Here is a 25,440-nt window from a genome sequence, read left to right as displayed (position 1 = left end):
GAGATGTGCATGGAAAGAAAAAAAATTAAATGTTATTTATCGCAAAAAGTTAACAAAAAAAAGGACACATGTTAGCTCTGAAACCGTACACTTTGCCTACACGAAATAATTTGTCAGTAGTCAATCAAGCGACTGTCTTTTCACCTCAGTACGATTTCATAAGAAAATTGAATTTATTTTTTGACACGATTCTTCTCTACCTAAGAATTAGTCAGAGCTACTTTAACACCGTTTAAATTCAGTTTTTACAAAAAATGCTTTACAAATTCCAGATAATTTTCATTATGCTAATTTTTTTAAAAGCGTTCTCAGTTTTAGCGGTCTCATTAGTATATTTGTGCACCACTAACAATATTTAACTATAATTTTTAGAAAATACTTATCCTGGGACAAATGGGGCAAAGCTAAACTATTAAAATCATAGACTCTATTAAAACTTTTGGTCAAAAGCATCAATCACTTACTCCTTTTACTCCGAAGATCTCATTAGTAATTCTCCTTACTGTAGACTTTACGACTCTTATGGTGTTAATTTGGAGAATTTGTTATTGGATCGACTAAAAATCTCCTAATTGATATTTTTCTTCAGTCCCCTCAGTTGTGTGATTGATATTGTATTGATATTATAAGGAAAAATTCTGTCATTTATGGAGTTAAAGGGTTAAATCCATGCATTTGATTTATGGTTTCTTGACTACGGAAAATATACTCTGATTGCTCAGATTCACCTAGTTGTATTTTGCATCCACCATGTTGGTGCTGAACAACTATTTTCAGTAGAACATTTACCCTTTATTTTTGACGTAGAATTGGAGTTTCAGGTCACAATGTTAATCAGCTGCACTTTGAAATATTAGTTTACGGAAAAAGCTGCGGAGTTGGCTGATGGTCTCCCGATTGATTGATTGCCGCCACGAAGATGAAAAATGCACTCTCTATTTCTTAATCTCAAAAAAACAGTGATACTTGATGTACAATGTAGTTGGTGTAGTTAAGAGTTCTTGGTGTAGTGTGCTGTTCTAGTTTGGAGTATACACTTTGCTCTAGTTGGGGAAATTGGAGAAGTTTTCTGATCAGTTGATGCTGTTGGTGTTGTTTGGTAAACACATAAAGTTTCGTTTGGCAGTTAGTTTAGTTTGGTGTAATTTGATGAAGTTTACCTTTGTCTGGTCAAGTACTGGTCAAGTATTAGAGCTACACCAACAACATTGAAAATAACTCTTAGTTAAACGATGAAATTGATGGAATTGAAAGTACAATACAGACAGCATCATTTTAAGAACTTCTTCATCTTTGTGTTGGGAATATGAATAAAAAAATATATATATCATGAGCTATTCTGCAAGAATATTAAGGTCCTTTTTCCTCTCTTAAAGACCTTATTTTAAAGCTCAGACAATTGATAAATTTTCTCACTGTGAGAAAATAGACCGTTTGCTATTAATTTTGATCAAGAAAGACACTCTGCTATGATGAATTCAGCATGAAAAAAAAGCATTTAATTTCCAAGGTAACTGGCTCTTTCGGTAAGTTATTTAACAAATCAGTAGTATACTCACGAGGCACAGCCGAGTGAGTCCGCAACAAATTTTGACCACTGTGATGACGAATTTCGTTGGCAAAAATTCCAACTACACCTATCGAAACATAGTTAATCCATTTAATGGTGAAGAAAGTGATTGCTCCGATCAAAGTTGATTTCTATCCAGGAATTTCGTGGAGATTACCCTTCTGATATTTTCGATCCCTCCTAGCCTTGTTTTGGCGGAGAAATCTCACGTCGAATTCGCAATTAGGACAGAAGTCCTTTATTTTTCATATTAAGCACGTTTTCCTTTGAAGATGACAGCTCCTGTAAACAGTATGTAATTTAATCTGCCCCACTGAATTTATAATTGGGGAATTTCTTCGGAGAAAGCGTACCTCGATAAGTGGCGCCATAAATACGCCCTTTCTACTTCAACTTTTCTGTTCATCCTGTCGTTATATTTTTCAACCTTTACACGGTAATCTCTTCGAAAATCTGTTGTCTATTTTATTTTTTAAGTCCGCTGACATGTTCCTTAGAATGTTTTTATTAGTGATTTCAGAGGAGCAAATAACTCGAAGGAATATATTTTTCGAATAAGATATTAGGCGTCATTTACCCAGAAAAGTATTAGATTGACAGCCCAGCTAGTGGCACCTTTAAAAGCATTGTGACCTTAATTCCTGATCAACCCGAGCTAGTCTTCCTGACTGCTAAGTTGTAAAGAAGTTCAGAGAAAGTAAAAAGATCGTGTCAACGAAGTAGTAGAGTGTTAATATGTTTTAGAAGAAAGAAACATCAACTACTGTAATTACATCAACTACAACGACTGTTCCATGAAATAGAGATTCCGGTTGGATTTTCTGAAGTCACTTGGCTCAAATGAAAATATCTCTATGATAAATTGATTGCTATGTGAATTAAACGCAAGGTAAGGCTCATCAACTTTAATACGTAGATGGGAAGTTTCTAATCGTGTGACTAACAGGCGCTTCATTTCTTTGCATGACCACGTTGTCCTCAAAATATGCAAACATTGAAACTTAAGTTAGGAAATCCTCAACAAACAACGGAAGAAAACCTTCACTGGAGTTTTTTTTGTCAGCTAAACTGGTCTGCAGTAGGGAAGGATAAACTGCTCGGTGGTTTCCATGGTAAGAAATGTTTTCGTTGATTTTTGATAAGTGCGTTACATCTCAAAACTGAATTTTCTTGATAATCGTTACGCGATAGGTTTAAGTGGATGCTAAACTCGTAATGCCAAGAGGATTGAAAGTTATCAAACATTCTGCCTTTAAAAGGAATTTTGTTCAACAAAAATACACTTGGACGAAGTAAATATATATTTCGCTAAACATGGTTAATTCGTTATCTCGGAGTACCATTTGAGAAATATTTTCTACTTCCCTAAGCCTAGTTAACTACGACGGTTATTCCATAAGTAATCAACTCACCATTATCCTCAATTTGTCCATTCATCCTTAGCCAACCACATCGTAATGTTGTCATCCATTCGGCTCTTTCAATCTTTTCTTGATTCTTCCTTCGATTTCTATTCCTGGTATTAAAGAAAATAACATTTTAGATACTTTTAACGAGGGAACAGGAGGAAAGAAGGGGTATAGAGTGAAGTCTCATAGCCGAGTGGCTTATCTCTCGAAAACCTGTGACACGTAGCGATTAAAAGTAAAACACTCTCCCCTACCAACCGGTGAGATATCAGTCCATTGCAGGACTTGCAAGTTTCCAGACAGTTGGCTGATACCCACTTTCATTCCATGTAGGCAAACTAATTCAGAAATCCGCCCAAGAACCCCCATTTTTTACCCTTTTGGACGAAACGTCCTCCTGTTTGATCCATTTTCAGGGAATGTGCCCCTATTTGGGTCCTAGGGTGGTGGGTGTGAGAGACTAGAGGTGAAGAAAAAGCGTTCTAATCTTTTCTGTTTGTTTCAAGTCAGCTATACTTAATCGAGTAAACGCCGCGGTTTTTATAAATTTTTAGCAATTCCGATGCTGTGTTCAAATGACTAAAAAGTTTACCGTGAGTCGCTTTTTGTAAGTTTTATGCTAAAAAGCGACATGGTTTTAAGTTCCATTATCTTGCTTTTATGCTGAGTTATAATCACAATTGTCTGGCTTGTGACAGAACGCTTTTCGGGTCGAGTTTCATAAAACTGAAAAAAGACAAATAAATCTCAACGGCCAAACAAAAGAAAGGAAAATGCCTCAAAGAGTCAATGAATAATAAATAAATACAATCAAACTGCTTAAAAAGCGGGAATACGTGGGTAACCAAGTCGTGATTGGTTTTGGTTTTGCATCGGATTGGTGAGAGAGAGTGGCACAAGTTTTCTTGACCACAGAGCAAAATCAAGCAGACTAGTGCCAGACTCAGACTCCTTTCGACGCTCAATTGTAAATTGCTCTCGCTGCAATAGATGAAGTGTTGATAACTGTACATTCTCTCTTGTGAAGCTTGTATCGAGGGTGGCGTCCGTGGAGCGATCAGTCCAGGGCGGAGTTATTTTGAGTAACTACGGTATCGATTTGTACAACTCGTTTTGTGAGACGATGGAAGGACTCTTGAAAACAAGAAACACTTATTACCTTTGATTTGAGAATGATCTGGGGGGTGATGGGGGGAGGGGGGAAGTGGAGAACTTCCCGATATAGTAACAGGGGATGTAATGGTCACACGTTCAAAGGGTTATAATTAGAGATTTCGTATTGAGTCGGGTCAGTGTTTGGGTCCGAATGATTTATAACACTGTGAAAGCCTAAGTGGTGAGCGTTTGAGCAATAAAAAAGCAAAGAGTAAGTCAGTTTACGAGCCAAAAACCGGCATATCTGAACGCAGGTTACCACCGTTTAAGCAGCGTAAAGCGTCTAAGGGTGTTTCTTATCCCTGGACGGGATGCCGGTCTAACACAGGTTACTCCCTACTACGTTGTCAGGCCCCTTTACAGTTCGCCGTAATCCATTAATAAAACTCCCGGGTGAAGAAACACTTCTGAATATACAACTTAAAAACTCTTGCAATGATGATGACATCAGGTGATATTTACTCCCAATGTGCCTATTGTTTGAAACCTTACCCCTGGCACTAAACATCTCCCCAAGTTTCTGAATTATACCTTTAAAACTTAAAGACCATTTCGCAAGTGAAAACATCTTTACACCCTACATGAAATGTCTCCATTTCTTGAAGTCACTTCATTTCGTTAAATACTAATTAGTCTCTATGGGGCTGTACAGTCTGCAAATAAATTATTTAAATCAATCCCAAGATCTGTTTACCACTTCTCTATTTAACCTGCGTGCCATAAATTCCTCCTATGGATTCCATAGGATAATTTAGTGTTTGTCAAAACAAAAACCTGCAGCTTATAACTTTGTCTGTTTCATCAGTTTTTTTTCATTGAAACTATATCAGTTAGACTGTGTCAATGGTATTTGGGCTAATTTCACCCACCTCGTGCAAACGCAATGTTATCCTCGCGTAGTTTTCTCGTCGTCATAAGTGATCAGTTTGTTGTGATCTTGTCCCACCCGTACTGTAAAATGCCTAAAAACAGATAAGAAATTTGTGTATCAACAAATAATGATGCGTAAGTTAATATTTTGAAAACACCACCTATGGTATTTGATGAAATCTATTCTATGAGTTTTGATAAACAAAGCTCTTCTAAGCGAAAACTTCCACCTTAGAATCTTACACACACATGTACAAACGTCAGTTCACTGGCCAGTATTCAGTAATACTCAGAAAGTTCCTCTCTTGTATTCATATTATCATTATGTTCACAAATATTCTTCGTTGAACTTTCAAGGACTAAGAAAGGTAAATCTGCTCTTAAACCTACAGAGATCTCACAATTTTCATAAAAATTGATAGTACCGGTTCTTGTGTAAACTACGGCCCTCAAAGCTTGATTAAGCAGAGAAAGAAGTGATTTTGTTCTTCATCTCTCGCATCAGAAAGTTACCACGAATGATTTATTGCCATTCTATTCAAATTCATTAAATATGCGATATCCTTGTGAATTCAATTTCATAAATAATGGACTCAACGTCCCAAGAAAAATACCGTTTTCACATTTATTTGAAAATAAAACTCAAACACATCACAGAGTAATAATGAAAACAGTCGTTAAATACCTGTCGATAAGGGGCCATAACGAGTCAACTATTCCACTTCTTCGACGTTAAAAATCCACGTGTTCGTGGTCATGAAAGCGACGTGAAGTTCGACCAGGCAAAACAAAGGTATGTCTAATCCATTAGTGTACCACCAAACATCTATCATAAACGCATGGGTGATTTACAACGTCTCCGTAGTTTATTTGGAGAGTTTTTGGTCAATAATCGACCAGAAAATGACATTCGGCCGTGTTGCACTTGGAACGTAAATTTCAAACCCTCCAAAGCTGACGAAAAAATTGTGAATAATTTAATTCTAATGTAATATCTGCAATTCAAATGAAGAAAACGAGAAAAGAAGGCGTTGGTCATAATTTCTTACCCATGGGTGAGAAAATTCCTTTTTCCATTTTAAAATGAAAAGTGCGGGACAGTTCATAAGACACCGTTTTTTGACAAGTGAAAGAGAACATCTGCATCATTCCTATGAATAAAAGCGCCGATATTCAACCTTAATCTCAGGCCCCGTCTGAACCACATCTGAAAACCATATGATCCCCTCTAGATCCTACGACCACGACCATCCCTCCCCCGTGCAACCGCAAGACAAACACAATGAATCGAAAAGGGGTTGTCACTATTTCTGAAAATAATTTCAAGGGTAACAAAACATCCCCTTTCTCAAGGATATCCATAACGTCATGGAACTTTTCGAGATTGGCTCGAAGAATCGTTCCATAAACATCCTGACATAATTGTAATGCGATCTTCCACGTCAGTCTATCGATCCCCTCCACCCATGCAAAGAATCGTTAGGGAAGACAAGAAACTCGTTGCGTAAATGTCAGTTACAAATGAACGTTACTTTTTCCGAAATGACGACGTTATATATACACATTCCATGGTGACAGGGGGTATCTGAGATCTCTCTATTTTTGGAAATCTATTTTGCAAGAGGTGTTTAAGCTCATTTCACTTTAACTATAAAACTATCAAACCAGGTGAAATTCTCATCCATGCAAAGTCCCTGAGGTCTCAGATGATTTGAAATTGTGACAACCCCCTTTCGATTCATTATGTTCGTCATGTGGTTGCACCAAATCAAATCAAGCTAAGGGTTGGTTGTTTTTTATGAAGAGAAAAAAATTATGGAACGTTTACATTTTGCAATCTTTAAGCTTGTGATGTTTCAAGGTTAAAATTATATGTTTGAAGCAGAGCCAGGCAATATGTTTGCTCATCTCGGCGATTTACTTCAATGCTTGCTCCAAAGATATACAGTATGGGAGATTTTGCGCCTTTTTTCTCGGTAAAACCATCATATCCGAATTCATGGTGTATATCAATACTTCATTAAAAAGAAAGAAAGTAAAAATGGTATTTCTTTTAGTCTGTTACAGCTTTTAGCTCGTCTCATTTTTTAGATATTGCTTTTAGTTACTAAAATGATACTCACCTTACGATTGAAGTGTTCAATACTAAGGATGATAGTCATGAGTTTTCAGACAAGGTTCAGCCCCCAACATTGGGTATTCATCACATAACATATATCACACACACTGGAAGTGTACTTGACACCATCCTCTTGTACTACAGTACACGTACAGTGGCCATGAAGCAAGTCAGCAACTTAAGCTGTCATTTATTTAATAAGCTGCTTCAACTGAACTCTTGGAGGAAAGACTTGGTGCTATTCCTTGTTACATGTAAGACATAAAAGCCAGCAGTTCCTGGTTTCTTTTTTTTTCCAGTGAATGCCCTTAATTGGAGTCAATCGCCGGGAAAGTCGAAATCAACACGTAACCATGATCCTCTGTTCCCAGATACTAAAAGTGCTTCTTCTTGGTGTTCTGAGCTCTCTGGATGGTGGAAGGCAAACCTGTGCGTGTCCAGGTTAGTCTGAATCCGCCTTAAATATTTCCACTATCGATTATGAGCGAAGTGGACGAGGCTGATTAGATAACATCTCACGTGACACGACCAAGCCTTTACTGCGAAAAAGACTCTAGCAGAGTTGTAAGCTCAGAATTTCACTGTCTATGGTGTAGCGTCAAAACTGAAGGTGCAATACATGCAAGAGTATATTGTCACGTTAGAGAATTTATTTTTAAGCGTATCATGGCCAGAAATTGAGGACATCATGGCATCCAAGCATGCGCTCAACGTTCCTTTACTGGGATTTAAAAATGTCGGACCTTAAAGGCTTCGTGGGGGAAAAGGAAAACTTTTAAAAATTGCTCAAGTTAGAGGGAAAATGACTCACATGCGAACGTCTGAAACTCCATGAGAAGATCAAAATGTTAAGTCGAGTCCATTTGTAGCATCCCTAGTACTGGTCCGTGTCCGTGGGTTTTCCGGCAGAAATCCGCAAACACGACCAGCACTTGAATTTTGAATCAAACCAACCCGTTCTCTAGTCTCACTTTAGCGATGCATGCTGGCTCATTTAAAAATTACTCGCAACATTTTCGCGACGGCTGTCGGAAATTTCCACATCAAAGCGATGTTCCCCAGTACACCATGAAATTATGTAGTTTAACAGGAACGGCTGAGAGGAAATCGAGTACAAATAAAAATTCCAATGAGTTGACTTCCTAAGAGATTCGTTCTTCGACTATTAAGATTGCAATTTATTTAAAGTAATTAAGATTTTAATGAATCACACAAGCATGTACAAATTTCCTATTATAGGAAAACTAAAAATGCACAGAAATAATTCTCCTTTTTCAGTTCCTTACATCCGTGAAAAAAAATAGCATCAAGCGAAAGGTCATCCTGGTGAACAGCGGAGGGAATGTGAAACTCAACTGCCAGGTCAGAGCCGGTGGTCAGGACACAGAACTTCGGTATGACTGGTTCAAGCGCAGTCAGGTGTTCAGTTTGATTTACCATATAGCTATGAAGGGAGCGCGTTACAGATATCTAAAGATAAAAGAGACAAAGAAAGAAGACGACCGGCGTCTACACCTGAGTTGCGATTAACAACTGCGGACAAAATCACCATACGATGCAGCTCATTGTCAAAGGTATTTAAACTTTTATGTTCTATGAAATATCAAAGATTCAGTTGATAGGTGCATCAAGGTTACGCGTTATGGCCATTTCGTTATCAAGGGTAATTCAATTTTTACCTCAGAATTACTTTTGGGGGATATATATAGTAGAAACTAAAACCTTGAGTTCCTGTGACGTGTTAAATCCTCTCATAATAAACAATGATAACATATTTGCATTGATTCCGCAGTGTTTGCGTCAACACAAACCCGCCTCATGAGCGAGCCGTAAGTAAAACATGTCGCGTTGTAACAACATACCGGAACCTCTCCCGGTTGGTAGTATTCTTATTAGTTTCAATTTATGAGGATGTCGGAGGGGTATGTCAGACGGTGCATAATCAGGAGGGAGCATTTTGGGCTAAGGGTTGCTTACTCCCGCCCCTTGCTCCTCGGTTAGTACAACCAGCACACACATACATGCAACAAGGCTAGAAATAAACGAATACTGAAGACGCAACAATGCAGTTTCTATTACATGCAGTTATTTGCAAACTTAAACTTAATCTGAATGCATTGTTTTGTATCAAGAGAATATGGAAAGGCGCAATATGTCCCCTTAGTAAATATTGTTGGTGCCGATTGGTATCAGCCATATAGATGGGTTCCAGGCCAGATGGGTGTGGCTATCGATAGGGTCAGTACTGAAATGCAGTGGTTGTTCTCTACTCTGTAGCTGCTCCATCACGAGATAAGCTAAGACACGAAGTCCTCGCAGTACTCGTTGGCAACTCTGTAAGGTTGAACTAATCTACCGATGTATATCCCCGTCCTACTACAACGTGGTACAAAGACGGAATACTTTTTAAGGAAAGGAAAAGTGGCAAAAAAAATCTATTTGACACAGAGGACAACGGTGTTAAGTTTAAAGGACCTGCTTCCGTCTGACACAGGGTCATACACGTGTAATGTAAGCAACTCATTTGGATGGATTAACCATACATTCAAAGTAGATGTTCATGGTAATAAAAAGAATATTTTAATCATCAACTTATTATTAAGGGGACGTGAGAGCCGTACTGGGGTTTATTAGCCCGAGGTCGTGGCAGTGCGGACCAAGCGCAGCACGTCCTTACGAAAAAGGTGCTATCCTACTAGTGCTCAAATGGGGCTGGTTATAACCAATCACGATCGAGAATCCTGTTGTAGTTTTCATGACTGCTCATAACATAAATCTATTCGTGGTAAGGAAACTAGGATAACCATAAGCTATTCCGCAGGATGAAACACTAGATTGAAATGCCCTCATAGCAGTTATCAAAATAACGCTGTTTCTTTTAAATTTTTCTGACCATAATGATTCTATTTAGCGCCCGGGGTGCTTATTTACTTTTATTTACCTTTAGGGAGGGCGCCTATTCGAAACGGGGCGCTTATTTATATTTTAAGAAACATCAGAATGAGCAAAACAAAGTTTGTATATTTATTTGAAAAGGATCGTGAAAACTGGAGAACGGGCTTATTGTCCCTGGATCCTTTCTGGCTAAAAACGACCAGCCAAGCAATCGCTGAAAAAATTTGAGACGAGGGATTTAGAGGGATCTGTGCACTCACCTAGACATAATAGTTGAGAGACTGAGAGGAACGCCACTGTTTTTGTAATGAGGCTTTAAGCAAGCAATCAGAGGAGGATGAACCATGGTTGATCTTAATGCACATGAACTCTAACAGTGCCATCACTGAAACAGAATTGGGGGCGATTAGCGCTTATTGGAATAGGGGCGTTTTTAGTATTGGGGCGCTTATTGGAATGAGGGTGCTTACTCAATAGTGGCGCTTTTAAGAATAACGGTGTTTATCAACAAAAACTAATTCGAGGGGGGCGCTTTTTATTTGGTGGGCGCTTGTTGGAACATGGGCACTAAATCGAATCATTACAGTAATTCATTGTTGAATGTTAGCGATGTATCGCTGGTCACCTGCTAGTTATCAGAGAGTTCCACGTCCCTGAGCTGTAGCTTCAGTTCTGCGTTTTTCCCGCTTCGAAAACATCGGTTTCACCCTATTTTAATTTCACTCATTTTTTTTTTGTCACATTTTACAGCCATAAAGCCCCAGTTTCTGCATCCAGACCGAATGGCGAAGGTAAAATCACAATATACGGAGAGGGATAAGTTCAAACTAATATGTGACGCCATAGGAACGCCAGGTCCGACTGTCACATGGTACAAGGGTTAAGATATATATCTCGGTCATAGATCTGACGAGACGATAACACCAGGGCGTTATGACTATGAAATATATTTCAACGGGGTAGATATCAAAGACAAACACATGCGTAGTGAAAAACTCATATGGTACTTTGTCTCATTCATACGTCTTTGATGTGAAGGGTAAGTGACATGGAATGGCGATGATTGCCATTATAAAATCACATGTTTGTTTAAAGGACATTGTCCAATAGCAATGGTTCGTGGCTGAAATGTAAGTTAATTCAAAATTTGACAAACCTTTCTGTGGCTGATTCGGGTTCATATTCATGTCAGGCTGTAAATGTCGTTGGTAAATGTCGTTGTAATGTGAGTACCAGGCACGTTACAATATTCCTTCAGGTAGGATATGATTGAGTAAGCATGCTGAGGCAAAGGGATTAACTTACATTAAAATCCAACCTAAAGACTCTCTGCCAAAAGGGTCAGGAAGTGACCAGGATTAAATTGAGTCAAATTACAAATATTCAATTGGAGAAACGGTGGCCTGACGGTTCACGCTCTGGTCGGTTTTGTTACAGGAGAACGACGTCACTAGTATCATTTCATGGAAGCGAGACCACTTGATAAAGGAGTTATAGGAAATTCAAATTTAAAAAAAACGGAATTAATTGTATTCGGAAAACAGGATACCCACACCTTTCTAAACGGAACCTTGGAACTATTTCTACAGTTTCAGTTTGCTAGTGAGAACAATGCACGATACTTCTTGTAAATTGCGTTCAATACTTGATCATGTGGGGTGGAAGGGAAATTCTCTTTAAAAAAAAAAACTGGTCATTATTTCATTTAGAACCATGGATTTGATATCTATGCATATTACCACTGCTGGTCTTGATTGAATTTTTTCCCAAAATTTTCAGCTCCCTACGGTTGCAACCTCAACAAACCAATGTGCAGTTTTACCCAGGACAGCACCCAGGGCGGGATTGATGAACTAAATTGGACGCGTGAGCCTGGAACTCTTTCCTCTGACGAAGAACACCTTGTTAATCACACTGGAAATGTGACAGCAGCAGCGATCAAAAGTAACATTTACTTCCTGTTGATACTTAGATATATTTTGTGAAAAGATATTTCTGCAAAGAAAAGTTTTCTTTTCAATTACGCGTCGGCGAGACGTCACTGTGAAATTATTTTGAGATGTCAATCATCTTCTGTCTTGTCTTCGGATCTACTGGGCACCTAATTCGCTGATTGAAAGGGTAAAATGCCCTTTCTTAAAAATTTTTATCTTGCTCCCATTGCACATTAAGGATCTTTCTTCTTGGAAAAGTTTTATTTGTTTATCATGCGTCCACGAAAGGCCTTCGTGAAATAAAAATTGTCTTCTGTAGTGTCGAGGTAAGCACTGAAAAATTATTTCTTCGGTTCTGTTGAAAACAGCTGGCTAATGTACGATAAAATTCTCTTTTTTCAAAGGAAGTGTTTTTGTTAAGGTTTCTTAGATAAACTGATCACATTTTCTTGTTCTAAAAGGAAAAGTTTTCTATTAACCCTTTACCTCCCATGAGTGACCAACAGAGAATTTCTCCTTAAAATATCAACACAATGTCAGGCATAGAAGTGATGAGAATAAAGTAAAATATCAATTAGGGGATCATTAGTCGATCCAGTACCAAATTCTCCAAATTGGTATCATAATTATTGTATGTCAGATAGTAAAGAGAATTACCAATGAGATCTTCGGAGTTAAAGGGTTAAGCGGGCGAGGGGCCATGATGAACGAGTGATTTTGGAAAAAACGTCACGGCAACCACATCTTGGGTGTTGTCAGCACAAAATGATTTTTTTCGAACGCACTCTTCTTTATTTAGTGTATGCTGCGCCCAATAATGATCAATAATCTTTAGTGCGAATATTGAATTACGAAGATGCTCTGAAACAAACAATAAGTGACGGGCGGGTCAAAATCGGGTGAAGTTCGGCATTTCATTCCACTCACTCACTCACTCATCCCGTAACGTGGGCGCATAATGCGAGCGATTAGGAGCGAAGAATCTGAAGTGCGCCCATCTCCTGCCACTTGTACCATAAAAACACTAACTTATATCATCAAAATAAAGCACTCAAATTTATCTCTAATTTCTTCGTCAAGTTTCTCTTGTCTTGTTTTGTTCTTTATGTCTTTAACGATTAGATATGATAATATTGTAACGTATTGTCGTTCATCAGATCAGAAGACTCGTGATGTTCTTGTCCACGGAATCGTTGCAGCATGCCTACTAATTACTGTGGCTGTTTTCATCGTTATCTGCTGGCGCCGTGAATCCCGAATCAAGAGATCCTTACAACTTTCAGTTTTATTGTCAAGTAAGTCTGACTTGAAACGTAGAGGTCGGCAGCTTTTTTCAAAGGCTTAATGATCTTTATTTTAACATCTTATTTTGCATAGGCTTTGGACTGAAAGCCGGAAGCTTGCGTATTTGAGAAAAAAACTTAATTAACTAGAGAACATCCCTCCTTGTTATTATATGCGAGCCAGTTCGCCCTTTTGTTAATATTGTTTTTCCATGGGTTCGATTCAAACTATTACTTTAAAAGTTAATGATTTTTAAATATAATAACCTCTTAGCTAATATCATATCATATTTTATTCTTTCAGAGCCTAAATTTGAATACGATGCATTCGTTATTTACAGCTCCTACGACTCGGACTGGGTGATTAAAACTCTAATTCCAGTTCTTGAGAGAAAGCATGGTTTTAAATGCTGTGTACACTACAGAGATTTCGTTGTTGGAGTACCTTTTCGTGAAAATATGGTCAACAGTGTTTAGAAGTCTAGAAAAACAATAGCAGTCGTGTCTAAAAACTTTTTCAACAGCAATTATAGTGGTTCTGAGATGGATTACGCTCTCCATCGACTTATGGAAAGGAAAGATGATAGTGTAGTCGTCATCAAACTTGATGACGTTGACAGAGGAAAACTTCCTAAGGAGTTGCGAAAAAGGAGTTATATTGACTATCCAAAGACTGTTGAAAAGGATCACTGGGAAAGAAAACTAGTTCATTGTTTAAAGATCCCAAACAATCAGCTACAGGAACAGATTTTGTAAGAAGTTCTCTTTTGTTCATGCAGTCACTAATTCGAACTTTGGTGGTGTATGAGAAGTTAAGTGACGGTTGAATTTCCTTCCAATTCCTTGTGATTTCAAGTGAGACATCACCTACTTAAATACGCTCAGGCTTCCCAGAATTATGTAATTTTGTTATGGATTGTGTTAAAACTTTAACATTTTAAGTTTTATAAACCAGTCTTGTAGGAAACTTGAAGAAAATAGTATTGAAATAAGTGAGGATGACTGTAACTAATGTATACAGGGGTTGGGATGGAAATGGGTCTTTTTTTTTATCGTGGATCTACCGTATGTTAAGTGAATTAGAACTTGTTAAATCACAAGATCTAATGAGACCCATTATACGAAGTCCTCATAGAAAGAATGTCATTAAATTCTCTATTTTCACGAGGGCCAATGCTTTTTATGAGCAAACGTGCACGAGGATCCGGTTATTGGCAAGTTATTCACTTTGCTTCACTTTTTTTCGTCAGCAAAAGACTGAATAAATCGAAAATCATTTATCATTCATATTGAAAAACTGAAAAACAGAAAAACTTAACATTACTTGTAATTCATAGAAATATGTCTTTCTAACAAATGTCAACCGTTAAGATCCCTGAAATTGAACCATCACCGTCAAAAGCCGTAAAAATTAACCGTCAATGGTCAAACTAAAAAAAAAATGGACTGTCAACCGTGAGACCTATCCTCCCTCGCCCCCTGTTAAGCCCCCCCTCCCCCCCATTAAATCCCTCTTTGTTACCTCTTAGTACAATCACAGTTACTTAACATGAAAATATTGGTCAATGCTTTCGGTTCATCAAAAAAAATTGCATGGTTTCACACCCCTTCTTGAACAAAACCGATTACTCGGAACTGCCCCTGTCATTCTTGCAAATGCTCTGCAAATTTTCAAACCGTGGTATTATCATTACTCTGGGATAGGAAGTGTTTAATTACAAAGTATACTTGACTTAAAAAGCCTGTCGAAGTGTAAGTTATCGTGAGTTTTCCAACCAAAGAGATGCATGCAGTTTTCAGCATTTTTCAGTGTTCTTTCTACTTACAAAAGGTCAAAGGCAAAGGAAATACATACATTTGAGCTTCCCATATGGCGTATTTTAATGAGCCCTTATCATGTAAATATTCCTCTCCAATTTTCTAGAAGCCTGAGAAATTAAGAAGCCCAACCCCCAACCCCGTCCCCCACTCCCCAATTAAAGCGTTTTCATTGGGCAAGCTGTAATCTTACTCCAATCTAGTAAGTAGGAGTCTACCGGGTTAAGATATATTTGCTTTTCTGCCTTTCTTTACCATATGGTGGACTGGAAATATTAGAAAGTCATAGGAAATGCAAGCCTAAATCGTGTGCGTGATAGAATTTGACATTTGTGTTTGTAAACAACAAACTTGACCGGAACTGATCAGGTCACGAAATGATAAATATCCCTTTTAAACTTTCCAGATATCGATGTCCTAAAATTTGCCAGCATTACTCTACTCTGCTATTAAAGATATACTCAGCAAGAAACATCCTCTGCATTCTTTGAAGAAACTGGTAAATTAACATCAATTTTGTTTACTTTTAACTACACACGTCAACATTTGATAAGTATTGTGAGATGTTAGCGCCCAAGGAATACATGTCACAATTAGCAAACTCTGCGCAATGATTAAACGGCAAATAGCTTCAAAGTGCGTTTCGTTTTAACAATATATACCTCTTCCCTCGCACACCTCCTCCATCACTCAAATCTTCGCAAGTAAGTCATTGTTCATCCTTTATAATACAAGAATAATTTTTTTTAAATTCTGTGGATAAAATCTCGAAATCACGTTAGGTCAGGGACCTTGGTATCTTAACTTATATTTTCAGGATCTTTATTTTTTTCGGTGGGTAGCGGTCGTTACGTTCTAGAAAACGACAACTGAAAAATAAAGTCCCTAGTCCTTTGTTGTTTATACCAGATCTTCATTTAAAATTTAACTGTCCTTTTGGTCCAGAGTTTATACGTGGCAGCGAATCTTGTTTAGGGGACCACATTGATACAAGTACCTATCAAATAATTCCTTATAAAAAATAAATCAAATACACAACCAAAATCATTTTGTGCGACCTGTAGAATCAATCCAAAGCCACTGAGCAGATTTTTTGGGTAGCCTTATCATTTTGAGGTTGTCTACGATTGACATTTAACACTGCTAAAACTTTCGCTGTCTTTCTATGCTCCTTTTGAACTTGAAAATAAAAAATCCAGAATATTTGCATTTGGTCTCTTTTTGTACATGATGGGGTTTGATCGTGAGAAAAACCGCAGGATTTTATTGCCACACCTTGCTATCTTTCAATAGCTAATTAAAGGCCCTAGCTTAGCCAAAGGGGCATTTTTGTTAAAAAATAAAAATAAAAAAAAACCGCATCGAGTTTCCATGAGTTTCTGTTCATAAAAGGAAAAATGTCTAACAGAGATTATATAATAAGCTCAGTTATGCACGTGTTTTGATTGGTTCTCACTTATGATCTATTGGAGGACAGACGTATAGATGACATCATCATTAAAACTTTTTTTAAAATTCTTTATTATATAAAACAAATAGATTCCAAGTTGCCGTGCGTCTGTTCAGTAATAGATCACAGAGGACGTCAAAATGTGGTAAGAACATCAGTGGCACACGAGGCGCAGCCGAGTGTGCCACTGATGTTCTTACCACATTTTGACGTCATCTGTAATCCATTACTGAACAGACGCACGGCAACTTGGAATCTAGTTGTTAAATTGACAACTGATAAAGTGCGCTTTCAAATTGTATGTTGAGGAATATAAACCGGTCAATGCTTATCAATATGAGACTTTATATATATAGTAGAGTAACTTGCAGTTTTCGATCGCTAATTTAAAAGCTAAGTTTAATTATAGGCTGAGGTCGATTCTCCAAAATTCAAAAGTAGTTGTTATCAAAGAGTTTGTTTTTTAAAAGAAATTCCTGCGTTCGAATGACAGATATGTTTAAGACCGATTTTACCAAATTTAAGGCATGACTTTTTATGACACAACAACTAGACACTGAGTATAGCCTCGAGGGAGGATGAGGAAATACTAAGCTTCTGCTTTTTGTTTTGGTCAGTTTGATGTTGTCAAACTTTTTCATTTGAGGGCGGACTCGTCGTGATGGCAGCGCGTGAAACCGAAAGGGGTATTTTCAATGCTGTTGACCTCCAATTTCCCAATAAATCTAAAACCTCTTTAACCCTGACGAGACACAAGGCATTCAATTCACTCTGTTACAGTTTACATTGATCAGATTGATGCTGCGTGAAGTATTAAAATACATAATTTCTTACTCATTAAGATTCTATCTAACAAAGCCCTTTCACACCTCTATAGTGTGTCTTGTTTTGTCATATGATGCCATGCTTTACCTTGTCACACGGAGTTCACAATCACTATGAACCGGACCGAAATGACTACCAATATTTTGCAATGCTTTATTGCGTATGATTTATATTTTCCAAACTAGTAATCAGCTGAACTTAATACTTGTTCGAACTGCGTCATATGTAAGAGAGGATCTGTGATCAATTCTTGGTCATGTGCGATACACGTATTGCTACAAACTGCACAATTTGATTGTAGAAGGGATTAAATTGAAATGAAGAAACCACGACTGATCTGACCCTGTACATCCTAGCATTGGTATGCATATTCTCCCTACTGTTTCCCATACATTTCTTGAGATGGTGATAAGGAGAATTTGTTCGACTATTACGTCTGTTATCAGTCTCGTGGCCTTAATGTTTTAATCAGTGCTGATAGAGAAATTGGAATCTTTGGAGAGTGTCTCCCTGTTGATGTAGGTTGGGTAATACAGCATATAACGGGATCTTAAACGGTTAATAATTCAAATTAGGGCGTAGTTTGTCATTTGGAAATGTGCCCTCTTTGTTGAAAGGAAAGGCCCGTGGAAAATCTTGAGTAGGGACCATTAAGCGTTTGGAAAAGAAAAAGTAAACATTAATGAACTAACTTTCAGCATAAATTTGCGAGACATAAGGGAAGCTGTGAGTGTGTGTGCCTGTATAGCCTTTCTTGTTTTATGGGTGTCGCTGGGAGATTATGCAAAAATCGTGGGCTCCCCACCGAAATACAAAAGCCCGAATGCAAGTTGTAAATGTGTACGTGATGGTATTTCAGAACTGGACCCTCTGGGAACCGAAAAGATTGACGTAAGGCTGACACATTTAGGATACGTATCGACAGGGAGCACGCGATGTAAAATTACTTTGACGTAAGGTATTTCAACAAACTGCACCCTAATGTAAGGTTTCTTGAGTGCAGACTTCGAAGCGTTGTCGACTATCTAAACTTTTCTTTAACTACGTAATTGCGTTTCGGAGGGATCACCTTAGAGCTAAAGCAACTGGAAGAATCAGACGTAAGTACGGAAGTGAGTTTGCTTCATTTCATTTTTCACCGCGGGTTACAGTCAATTTTAAAGTGATCTCAATAAAGCTTGTACTGTTAACTTAGCTTCCTTCATTTAAGATTTAAAAAACCTAGCGTAAACTTGTAAATCTCTTTAAGAAACACAACTTTACACAATAAAACCCTTTTCATGAGCCAAACTACTAATGGTGATGAGGACATGAATTTTTCTCAACATTTTGATCGATTCTCTAATGTGTTGCGAAATGGCGACCTTTGTTGGCAATGTAACAGCGAAATGACTCCATGTCAGATTTAACAGAAATTTAAAGATCTGGAATTGTTAAGAGTTAGGATAAAGTCTACAATCAATGCTGAAGACATTTGACAACAATAATTTTCAGTTCTTTTGATCTACCCTGAAGGGGGGCCAAGTTGGAAGCATCGCAACTGATCGTAACGGAAATTTTATGAACTTCTTTCCTTTCACCTTCGATTCGAAGAAGTGTGACCTTTTAAATTATTCAAAAGTGGAGCCAACAGGGGTTTACATTAACCTGATATGTCATAATACCTGATTCATAAGATTGGTTTGCCGTTTCTATAGCCGTGCCTGGATGTATCTTCGCAGATTTTACTCCAAGAGTTCTCATTCTAGATTTCCTCGTAGTGTTAATTAGCAATTTGCTTGACTGGCATTACCTTGAAAAAGAACATAGTGTTGGAGACATCGTGCAGTGAAATTCTTACGCTAATCGTCTAATTTGATTGAGTCCTGTTGGCCCGCGCAAACGGAACAACCGAACCACTTGTCTCTTACTTCGCTTCAGAATAGTTATTCGCCAAGTGTAATTTACAAGCGTTTGCCATTACATCCGGTCCATTGGCGTGATTTCCAGTTTTAATGAGCTGAACTTTATCCTTTGACATTTTTACTACTAGAGTTTCGCTGTCGTTGTAATTAAAATTTCGGCGCATGGCTGTAATGAACTTTGAAAAGAACATAACACTTTTTTTCCGAGTTGCGTTTGCTTGACAAAAGATTGCTTTAAATAGCGGTTGTGCCACAGTCTTCCAATCAAGGTATGTTGCTCCTGTGTTTTGTATTTGGGCGTTTGGATAACTTTTCGTTCGCTTCCTTTGACTGATAATCTAATATTTCGCATATTTTCAACACTAGAGCATATCATAGATCTGTTTACATTTCTGTGGTCTTATTCGCAAGAACATAAAGAAACCTTTGATGCAGGCTTTTCGGTAGTTGTTTCAGGGAAATCATTGCGAAAGAGCGTGCGTTGATCTCGTAGTTTTCTGATCGCTTGTAGCTGAAGCATTCAGAGGTAACTTGAATTTTTCAAGACCTCTAGAAATAAGTTAATCGCATTGATCTGGTAATTATACATTTTGACCTGACATTCGAATGCAACAAAAGGAAAATAATATTCTGCTCGTTGACAGGTATTTGTAGAGATAGGGGCTAAAACGTTCCTGCAAATTTCTAGATCAGATTTTTCATCGGCAGGTTTTGATGAACAAAAAATGCTGAGATGAAATTAAGTTTGGAGTCAATTTGATGCAATTCATGTCATATATTATTTTTATGTAGCTCAGAGAATTGCAAGGAGAAAGTAATCATTGATCACACTTACTGGTATAGGGGTGAAGCAAAACTTTCATTACCCATAAGCTAACATTATTTGATGCTATAATTTTCCTTCAAGAGTGCTTTAAATCCTACTTCACTAACAACATAACTTGACAGGAATAGGCATGTTACTAAAAATAATTCTTTAAAGCTTGACTTAGCAAATTCCATGTCTTAAAATGTTAACTTGCTAATTTATGCCAATACTTATTATAAACACTGATATCCTCTTTTTACTATTTTTAAGTGTTAATCATCATTTTCCACTTATCATATGGTGTATTGCTCGTAAAGACACTGCAAACTGTCAATCCAATCAATCCTATGCAACTTGAATAAGGCAGCAAACATGATGAATTTTTAAGTTTAAGTTCAAAAGAGCAGGGATGCACATTTAAAATTCAAAGGTATAAGGAACTCACAAAGATAAACTTGAATATGATGACTACCAGACACCTGGAAGTTGGTGCTAGACATCCTTGATATTGGCAACAATAGAAAGCCACTGTAAATTATAGAGTCTATTTAGTAACTGCAATCAGTGGTTTATAAAGTGAAAATAAAGAAAAAAAGAATAAACTTTTAGTGGATTTAGAATGACAAATCTCTCATGTAACAGGGTCAGTTGACAGTGACTTATGGCAGGTGTTGGATAGTGGTGAGCCAGCACATTTTTCTTGATTACCACAAGAAACAGAGGGAGAAGGTGTATTCCAGCATTTGTGCAGAAAAATCCATCTGGAAAACTCTTTTGGACTCCTCAGACACTTCTCTCTTTAATTTTCTGATTGCTTAAGGATGTTTTTTAGGCACTATATATATGGTCTCAGGTTCCCAGCATAACCTTTACCCTGGATACAACTTTATGGAGCTCTTTTAAGGATTCAGAGTTGTAACAGTTGTTCCTTGCCCTAAACTGACCCAAAATGCACAGACTACAGAAGGCTGACAGACTAGCCAAAGTTTTCATATGAGAAAAAGTTGTTCTGCCTGATAGGGTCACCCTACTGCCAACTGGGGTAGGAGAACATGCCCTCCTAAGTTATCTTGTCCTCTAAAATGAGTTTGCCATTTACAAGTAAGTTGGTTGAATTTTTCAAAGAAATAAATGAAAAGTTAGCAGGACAGGGAAACTCAAGGTAGGATTGTCTTGGGAACCAGAGATCATATAGGTGGGCCTTTATGTCTGGTGTGGTGTAGTTGTAACACAGTTTTCAGAAACTTTAATAAACTTACGTTACTAACTCTAGCTTGAAAAGTTCAGTTTAACTTTGTATAATAAGTTGATTCAAAACAAGGGTATAACCTTAAAAAGAAAATAATGGGGGGTTTCACTAGGCCATTAAAAGAGTTTTAAATTAACCTTTTTTTCCAAAAAAATGAGATAAAAATTTCTACTTGAATTAATAAGCATGGGTGATTTCGTTTTGTGGAGGAGGGCAGGTTTGATGGGTAACTGACTTTGAAATCTAAGTGAAAGCAACTGTTATATTTGTGTTGGTAAATAATTGTGGCCATATGTGACTATCTATCATCTCTCCATGCTGACTGTGTTTTTGATTCACCAATGCAAGACTTTGCATCAGTCTTACATTTCCCAATTTCAACTGATCTTGAGGGAGTTCCACAAGACCCAGGACAGCAATTCAGTATTCAGTATCAGTATTCCTTGACCTCTGTGAATTTGCACAACTATATGAACCCTGTTTCAGAGGGAGATGAATGAGAAGGAGCCAAGTCTTTGGAAGCAATTTCTAATATGGAAATGAAGCAGGGTAAAGTTCAGGGTATTCATTTTTATCCAGAATCCAGAACAGACTCTGCACATCTGTTAAGTGGGAAAGTCCTGTCACTATACCCTATGCACAGACGGTAACTTCATGTTCCTGCTGTCTTTGGGTGAAGAGTATACCAAGTGTCTAATGAAATGGTATTTTGAGATAGTTCAAGGGGAATTGTTACAGAAAGATCCAATGAAGTCGCTAACAATTTTCTTTTTTCAGGCTGTAATATAGAAACTACCAGTAGTTGTTATTGATACTTTTTAATTGTCATTGTAAAACAAGAAAGATTTAATAAAAAGTTATTTTATTTGGTTCTTATCCTCAGGGTTCATTTATAGACTGTAAGCAGCTTAATAAATTTCTCGACTAAGGTAAAATGAGGCAGAAAAAGTGGGAAGTGATTTGTCCATTGTTCTTGGTTGTTTGTGTGACCTTTACTCTTCTACAAATGAAGTGCTTCTCCAGTCCATCATCTACATGTTCAAAGAAGATAAAGCGTCACTTCCGCCTTCCTCCCATTGAAAGGTTTCACATGTCCTCTGTAGAAATACTTGGGTGGGATTACCAGCCAGAAGATGAAGTTGAAGCAAGACTGGCCAGGAATGTTGTGAAGTATGTCTTGATGGTTCCCCACAAATTACAACCATGGTTGAAATCTCTTGGTGTGGCTGGCCTGTCCTTGCAAGACAAACAAGAATTACAGAAGCTATTACAGTTCCTTGATGCAAGTCCAAACTTTGATGGGGCAATGGGGGTATTGACCCAGGTAAGAGTGAAAGGATTCAACAGTGCCAAGACTCTTCTTGAAGAAAGTAGCTGCACATTTCTGGTTAAAAACTGGACAATGAGTATTCGCAATTTTGGACCAATTCACCCCCATAAACCCAGTCACCGTGAAGATGACAGCAGCAAAGCTACTAATTGGTTTCAAGAGTGCAATATTGCCGAAACAGCATTTGTTCTTCGCAAAAGTACCTTTCAGTCCCTGAGGTGGCGTGCTGAATGTGGTAGCTTGAGTCATCTTGACTTCTTTAAAAGGTCAGAAGGACTCCTGAAAATAGGTAAACTATCAAACTGCTTTTTCTCGCCTGCCATAACATACTTTGATCACCAAATCCTTCAGAGCACAGGGTATTATCTCGATTATTCCACACTTGGCCAAATACACAGCATCTTACGCATAGTACGTCCAGATAAAATCGAATGGACCAAGTGCACAGATGACAAGCAGTTCTGCCCTGAGAAACCTTTGACCTCTCGCCCAAACACTCTTGCTGCAGCTGATGGCTATCCAATCTGTTGTGATGTGCTCATGGATGAGATCTTGTCCACCCTTGTGGATGCCATGAATCAAGTTGGAATTGAGTATCGTGTCGTTTATGGGACACTCCTTGGTGCTGTGAGAAGCCAGTCAATGGTTCCCTATTCAGATGATGTAGACCTTGCAATCCACAAAGCTGACAATGACCAGTATGAAAAGTTCCAGTTGGTGCAAAGGATTTTGGGTTCCAGGTACTTTGTGGCATGGAAAGCGAACCCCCCAGTCACCAGGGTTTTTGCACATTATGCTCCAACAGTGGCCATAGATACTCAACATTTCTTCAAAGGGGCTGATAGCTTTGAGAGTGATGCTTTATTCAGTAGCAAGATCCTCAAAGAGATGGAGAAACTTCTTCCAGTAAAGAATGTTGCAGTAGAGCAGCGCTATGTTGATGTTTACCCCTCTCCTGAGGAATGGTTTGAAAATTTCACAGAAGTTACAATAAACAATCGACGCTATCATACTGTAGGTAATGCAGATAAGATGCTAAAAATGTGGTACGGAGATTACATGAAAATTAGACCTGAATTACACTCGCAAAATACATTAGCAACATAGAAGAACAGTTCTAAATAATGCTCCCAGTAGTTAGAAAAGGGCAAATGCAATTTATAAGAAAAACGTGGGGTATGTTTCGGAACAGTTCTCCCAAAGACATACAGTCTTACAGGTCTTGCTCATTAGCTTGAGTGAAATGTGCATTAATTTCTATACATGGAAAAGTTTCATTAAAGTTGCACTAAAGGGGTCCAACTGTAGGTCACAAAAAAGCTTGACAGATCAACATATTTTTGCAATCATATAACTTATGGAGCTGAAACATATATGCCTCCAAAAAAGTGATTTTTTTCCTTTCCTTATTTATGTTAATAAATTTCAAATAGTGATATGGAAATATGAGATTCATTGGAATTGTACTGGGAATTGAGGTATATTTTGTGCACAAACAGTTTGAGACTGATTGACAACGTTGAAGATTTTGCTGTCTTCTGAAAGATCATAAAAAGTTGATATTAACGTACAAAGTAAGATAGCGTACAAACCTTTGTATAAAGCTCTCTATTCAATAAAAATATTGTTAATGCTTCTCTAAGACTGATTTCTTTCTTAGATTTATTTATTGAGATTCATCTGAGCAAATATCATAATCATAACTTTGCACAGGTTTTACTTAAAAGTAATTTTTGGGTGGGTAGACAAACACTACTATCTTGGCTAGGCTGGGGTGTAAGATAGCTTTTGTTTAGTGTCAATTTCTTTTTCTCTGAGGATGGTCTTGTACATCAAGTCTCTTTTTAGTTCAACAGAATCCCAAGAGGGTAGTTTTGACAAGTAGTTTCTTTTGTGTTAATTATTTTAAAGTAGGGTTGAAATGGGATTCATGTAAAAAATGTAAGGTTCATGTAACTATGTAATAATATTCTTATGCTAAAACTGTGTTAGGTTTCTTGTCTCTCTGTTTTTGTTCTAGCATGGCTTAGAAATGAGTTTTACCCTTTACATTCTAACATCATTAAGCATATTCTCCATACATTTCTTAAAGTGCTGACAAAGATGATTTGTATAACAATCAAGAGTTTCTTTAATTGGTGATTATTTTCTTTATTCTTCTAACATTGTCTGATTCAGGGGTGATATTTGGGGAGAAATAAGATGAAAGTCATATTGGGGACAAAGAGTTAAGTCAGATCATTGTTGAGTACACATGCCTAAGCTGTACAAAAAAACCACTTTGGGAACTGGGCCTCCTTTGTTGATATCATTATCCTTTCATGATAACTTTTGACCCTATACATCATTGTGTTGGTGAGCATATCCTCTATACTGTTCTCCATGCATTTCCTAATGTGCTGACAAGGAGAATTTGTTTAACAATCAAGAGCTTCTTTAGTTGGTAATTAATTCCTTTATCATCCTGACGTTAATGTTTGATACAGGGTTAACAGTTAAGGAGAAATTAGATGCTAGCCATTCTTGGGGTCACAAGGTTAAGTCATACCATGATTGTGTACACATGCATAGGCCATACAAAAAACCACTTGGGAAGTGGGCCTTCTCAGTAGATATCATCACTTTCAAAATATTCGTTTACCCGTAAAATCCTAACATCGGAATGTATAATCTCCATGCTGTTCTTCATAGAGTACTTGAGATGCTGAGATGGATAATTTATTTTACAATAGGGAGCTCCTTGAGTTTGTGATTGTTTCCTTTATTCTTGTTATGTGTAATTCAGGGGTGATATTGTAAGGAGAAATTAGAAGCTGATCAT

The 25,440-nt window shown here is 37.6% G+C and overlaps 2 protein-coding genes and 1 pseudogene across 6 annotated transcripts; all 3 read left to right on the top strand.

Moving 5' to 3' along the window:
• The first annotated feature begins 7,476 nt into the window (after positions 1–7,476).
• On the top strand, positions 7,477–10,902 carry LOC131781680 (fibroblast growth factor receptor-like 1; annotated as a pseudogene).
• A 924-nt stretch (positions 10,903–11,826) lies between these two features.
• Positions 11,827–13,991, top strand: LOC136276797 (toll-like receptor 6). Its single transcript, XM_066171997.1, is given in 3 exon segments — positions 11,827–11,962; positions 13,110–13,247; positions 13,540–13,991. Coding segments are annotated over 3 exon segments (726 nt in total).
• Positions 13,992–17,483: 3,492 nt separating this feature from the next.
• Positions 17,484–24,256, top strand: LOC131781704 (uncharacterized). Of its 5 annotated transcripts, XR_009339981.2 has the most exons (3): positions 17,484–18,428; positions 19,361–19,501; positions 20,683–21,308. XR_009339981.2 is itself a non-coding variant. In XM_059098420.2 (2 exons), exon 2 carries the CDS (start codon positions 22,224–22,226, stop codon positions 23,724–23,726), a length of 1,503 nt encoding a protein of 500 aa, XP_058954403.2. In that variant the 5' UTR covers positions 18,002–18,440; positions 22,173–22,223; the 3' UTR covers positions 23,727–24,256. The 5 variants fall into 5 exon arrangements, 2 of the variants coding, with proteins under 2 accessions (XP_058954403.2, XP_058954402.2); XR_009339979.2 differs by lacking the exon at positions 19,361–19,501; XR_010718256.1 differs by having other exon boundaries at positions 19,361–21,308.
• Positions 24,257–25,440: the final 1,184 nt, after the last annotated feature.

The sequence above is a fragment of the Pocillopora verrucosa genome, chromosome 1, assembly GCF_036669915.1.
Source record: "Pocillopora verrucosa isolate sample1 chromosome 1, ASM3666991v2, whole genome shotgun sequence".
Taxonomy (NCBI): Eukaryota; Metazoa; Cnidaria; class Anthozoa; order Scleractinia; family Pocilloporidae; genus Pocillopora; species Pocillopora verrucosa.
Note: the sequence above shows the minus strand (reverse complement) of the source record. Positions and strands in the feature narration are given on the sequence as shown.

Bases quoted from the DNA above. Each gene is read 5' to 3' on its own strand.
- LOC131781704 (XM_059098420.2), top strand. From the start codon at position 22,224: ATGAGGCAGAAAAAGTGGGAAGTGATTTGTCCATTGTTCTTGGTTGTT.